This window comes from Solanum stenotomum, chromosome 11 (assembly GCF_019186545.1).
Source record: "Solanum stenotomum isolate F172 chromosome 11, ASM1918654v1, whole genome shotgun sequence".
NCBI classification, from domain to species: Eukaryota; Viridiplantae; Streptophyta; class Magnoliopsida; order Solanales; family Solanaceae; genus Solanum; species Solanum stenotomum.
In genome coordinates, this window is record NC_064292.1 from 636,715 (window position 1) to 641,982 (window position 5,268).

General features: G+C 36.4%; 1 protein-coding gene across 1 annotated transcript; it reads right to left on the reverse strand.

Moving 5' to 3' along the window:
- Nucleotides 1-217: 217 nt before the first annotated feature.
- LOC125845082 (probable serine/threonine-protein kinase PBL7) lies at nt 218-5,029 on the reverse strand. Its single transcript, XM_049524504.1, has 5 exons — nt 4,649-5,029; nt 3,418-3,686; nt 3,050-3,239; nt 2,552-2,943; nt 218-947 (listed from the first exon to the last, which is right to left on the reverse strand). Exons 1-5 carry the CDS (start codon nt 4,755-4,757, stop codon nt 516-518), a joined length of 1,392 nt encoding a protein of 463 aa, XP_049380461.1. The 5' UTR covers nt 4,758-5,029; the 3' UTR covers nt 218-515.
- Nucleotides 5,030-5,268: the final 239 nt, after the last annotated feature.

The following is a 5,268-nucleotide window of genomic DNA, read 5'->3' on the forward strand; positions in this document are numbered from 1 at the left end:
AATTATGTATGTAACAATCAATGTACAAGCAGAAGGGATAAAAATGTACAAGAACCAGGTCTGTAACATATCTCCAAAAAAAATCGATGAAACAAATCTTGATTGTATTAAGAGAACAACAAGCGATAATTCTACGCTTCTATAAAACACAACAGAGAGAGAGAGAGAGAGAGAGAGAGAGAGCACTGAAATAGAGAGAGAGATCGATCCACGAGTGTCTAAGAAAAGAAGAATCAACTACAACAAGATGAAGAAGAACATGTTCCTATCAGGTGAAATAGTTCATCTAACTTTCATCTTTATACCTTTGAAAAATCATATTGCATCTACACAACTAACTACCCTTTCCATTTACACAAATGCAAAAGGAGAATATTTGTTTATAATACGTTAGAATATGTGCTGCACCTGTTATCATGTGACACAAAAATTGATAACAAGGCAAGTTTTTCTATTAGCTTAAACCCGAAAAGGTTGGATGAGAATACCAGTAGGAGGGGCACCAATTTGGTTCTTCAATTTAGTCCCTCTGAATTTGTTCTGTTGTGACGTTCAACGATAATGGGGCTCTTTTGATTGTCTATTGATCTCGTTCTGTTATGACCTTCAATGTTAATGGGGCACTTTTGATCATCTATTGATCTCGTTCTGTTATGACCTTCAACGTTAATGGGGGTATTTTGATCATCTATTGATCTTGATTTTCTAGAAGAAGAATTTTTACGCGATCGTTGGGGAGGCTGGGCCTCAGGGTCATACTTTTGGGAGGCAAGGTAGTTGAGAGCAGTGACAATATCAGCAATGAGAGGCCGCATATTAGGTTGCTCCTGGACACACATTGCAGCAATTGCAAGAGCTTGGTATAAACCCCTCACAGGATAATGACCTTCTAGTACAGGATCTGCCATCTGGTGGAATTTCTTCCGGTCTTTGAACAATGGTCGCGCCTGCAGAAGTAGAGTTATCATGTTAGATAAGTGCTTCATAAGCAGATTCTCGTAATCATTGAAAAAAAATTAGGACTTCCAAATATTATAGTTCACAGCAAGAAAATCTTAAACGCGTTTCTCACTGGTCTATTCATTTTTATGTCTACCCGTTCCATTCTTTCCTTTGAGGCCGAGGAGATATCAACAAAGGTCCAGTCACATGCTATTTACGATTAACAGATCAGGTTTTGGGGCTCATTTGTAAATGAGGCTACATATAAGCAATATTATTTTATAATTGCAATCAGCGGCAATTGGAATGATATGATTGAGTGCTCAACAAATAGAGGAAGTATGTTTCAGCACATATTCTTAAACACAATGAAAATAATAGTCTCCTTACAAGTCAGCGCATGGTGCTCAACTTAAGATATGTTTATTGATCGACTAGATTTTTGAAGCATACATTTGTCTTTACCCAAAAGAAATTCAAGTGGTAGTTATGTAAAGTTAATTATCAGTAATTAATGTATGAACTAACATAGCGTACAAATCAAAGGACTTCATCTGATATATCAGGCACAGCGGGGCTGAATAGATGCATCAATGATACAGAGACAAGAATACTTTACAAGCCATATATACCTGATAATCATGTCCAAAAAGCTAGTAGTGATGTGTATCACTTATTTCTGTATTTTATTTCTTACATTTTTTTTTGATGAATCTGTGTTACAATATAATTTTCTAGTCACTTGTCAAGATTCTGAACTAAAAACTCTAAACCACTATGATGTTTAAAAGGCACGAATGCAATAACGACCTGATTAAACCAATACAAGATTCTTAAGTGAGGCCGCATATGGCCATGTAAAAAGGATACGGGGAAAATGTAGACCTTGACCTTCACACCGGAAAAATATTGGTAGAATTGGCTTCTTAGTAAAAGTAACATTCTATAGTTGCTCATGGATACTTAAATATAGGCCATCTGGACAGCCCAGCCAGCACGACATCAGTTTCTACTTTCTAAGGCCGCCCATATGTACATGACTACCCCACACTCCACACCTTTCAATATGACCAAAAATGAAAAGATGACTCAGATAAGTCAGCATCAACTCTTTCAAGCACGAAGCAGAAAACTTGTCGCGTAAGAACTTCTAAACTGTTATGTATAATAGGCATTCAAAGGGGTTTAAAAAGGTCTTGGATTGCTACAAATCTACATTCATTGACTTATGTTTTAAGGTTGGATGCTCAGATTTTGTAGCATAATATAATATCAGAGCTTTACTCTAGCAAGCTCATCCTCACAGTCGTAAGTTCACATTGATTAAATCCAGAGTTAGATTACAGATGCGGGAGGGTAAAATTTATATGTCCGGTATAAAAGGCATAAAAGGGGGTTTACACAAGTCTTAGGCCACTCTATTTATTACCTTAATATTTTGGGGCTGATGCTCAACTTCTTTTACATAAACCGCAAACAAGCAAACAAGAAACAGGAGTGGACAAACCCTGTCTTGTCTGATAAAAAGTAATAAAGGAAAAATCATGTGTTATAACAGCATAACCACACAAATTCACATTTCGCAGATGAAGAGACAAAGACATCTTACCCAAGCAACAAGGTTTTGCTCGGTAGCAGATCTAGTATTGTCGATTGCTTTCCTGCCCGTAATAATTTCCAAAAGAACAACTCCAAAGCTGTAAATATCTGATTTGAATGTCAGTTGGCCAGTCATAGCATAATCTGGTGCACAATATCCATATGTGCCCATCACTCTAGTAGAGACATGGGTCTTGTCTCCAAGAGGACCCACTTTAGCCAAGCCAAAATCAGATAACTTTGGATTGTACCCCTCTCCAAGCAGAATATTAGAGCCCTTCAAGTCACGATAAATAACAGGCGGTTTCATTTTGTCATGCAAATACTCCAGGCCCCTTGCAGCACCTGCAGCTATCATCATTCGGGTGTTCCAATCAAGGCGTTTTTTATCTGACCAAGGGTCTGCAACATACATTTATCAAGGCCAAGAAAATTAAAATTTGTTGGAAAGTAAGAAAATCCAAAAAAACAAATCTTTTCAATGGTATTTCTTCAGTGTCGGGCATACCATGTAAATGGTCTTCTAATGAACCAAGAGGCATGTACTCGTAGACCAACACCCTATGATGTCCCTCGACACAATAACCAATTAATTTGACAAGATTGGGGTGGTCAGCCATACTTAAAGTGAGTACTTCCACAATGAATTCCCTGTTGCCCTGACATCCATCCGGGTTGAGTTGTTTGATGGCTACAACCTTCCAGAAAAAAAAAACAGGCCTCAGCAAACAAACCAATTATCCTTAAATACAACCACTTATGAGAACCAAGAAAGAACAAATACACGAAAGCTTCAAAACAGCAAGAGAGCCATGCAAGCAATCTCCTACAAGCAGCAAATTTTGATTAATCTAACAAGAACGGAGTCGAGCTGACCTGACCAGTATCTGCCAAAAAACCTTTGTATACTTTGCCAAAGCCTCCTTCACCCAAGAAGTAGGCTGCTTTAAAATTTTCTGTTGCGGCCACCAGTTCATTAAATTTAAACGCCCGTGCCCTATTCACTCCATTAATTTTAATTCCATCAGTTTCCCCATCTCGGGGAATGCTACTACTACAATTGCCATCCATCCTAGTAATAGATTGGTTTGCATTTTCAGGCTCTTCCTTCTTCACAACTTTATTTTCACTCGCCTTTAGTGTATCTACACCATAAAAAAAAAAAAGACACCAAAAACCATTAGGATTGAAAGAAAGTGTGGCCCATTTGAAGAAGAAAACGACATGAATAAGCACATGGATAGTAAAAGCCAAAGTTTGCTGATTCTCACATAATAGTATACCAAGATGACCTCAATGATTACATAATCTAAAAGGAAAGGAAGAGTTCTTGAACACAAAAGACAAAACAAAGAAAGAGACTTTCAAATTACATTACAGCGAGATATTATACTTCAGTGGTACCTCAACAATCAGCAGCATCAAAACCAAAACCAACACCAACAACATATTCATTGTAGTCCCACAAAGTGGGGTCTTTGGTGGAGAGGGTCGAGTGTACCCAGACCTTACCCTGCCCTCAAACGTAGAGAGGTTGTTTTCGATAGACCCCCAAGCTCAATAACAGAAGTACAAGAAACAACATAAACTACAAAAAACAACAAATAATCGAAGGACCATCAAAACCATCCATCCAAAAAAAAAACATAAATAATTAAATTAAATAAATAGAAAAAACCCAAAAAGTCAAAAGTTCCAAAAGATGATGTCTACAATAGCTTGTACACTAGATACTTCCTAGAAGACACCCCTCAAATCAGAAATTAGACTTTTTTACAGATAAAAACAGCACCGACGCATCAAGAATTCAACTTTTTCTTCTCTTCTATGAAAAATCAACAAGCCATCAGCAATTTCAACAATACCCCATTAACAAAAAACAATCAAATCATAGATGCATGCAATAATCAGATGAACACAAAAACAAAAAAAATCAGTAAAAAGGGCATGAAATTCCATACCCAAAAAATTCTTTTTTTAAGCAAAAAACTCAATCATCGATTAATTTCCAACAAACCCCACATTGAATTTTCCAAAAGGGGGCAAAAATTTTCCGATCAGAAAAATGGGTAATCGAACTTTATGTTTTTTTTTAAAAAAAAAAAACCTGATTTGGGGTTTGGTTGATCATCCCTTTTGTATTGATTATTGGCTTGGATTCTCTTTCTTTCTCGTTTCTTCATAGATGGATCACCAGAACAAGGGAAACAACCCATGGCTTCCACTTTCCACAAATACCAAACAAACTAGTAAAACACTATATATTTCTCTCTCTATATCTATATATCTATATCTATATATCTATGAGTATGAACTTTCCTCTCTTCTTCTTCCTCCTTTTTTCTGAGAAGAAAAGAAAGCCCCCAAAACAAGAAGAGTTACAGAACTTTTTAGCTTAGAGATTTTTGGCTTTTGGTGAGAGAGAAAAAGAGAAAAAGAAAGAGAAATTGAAAGAAGGAGCTTCTTCTTTAAGTAGTAGTAGTACAATGTTTTGGTTTATTTTATTTATTTTTGGTGCTAATCAAGTGTAACATTTACTAATTGGGGTAATCCAATCAACAACTTCAACATGTCATACAAGGGACTTTTAGGTCTTTTTGTGTCTCTATTTTGTATTCTTGTCTTTTCTCCTTCTTTTACTTTTTTTCCTTTTTTTGGATTTTCATTCGGTGTTCGGAGCACATATGGAAGATACGATAAAATTTGAATTGCATACCCTATGACTTA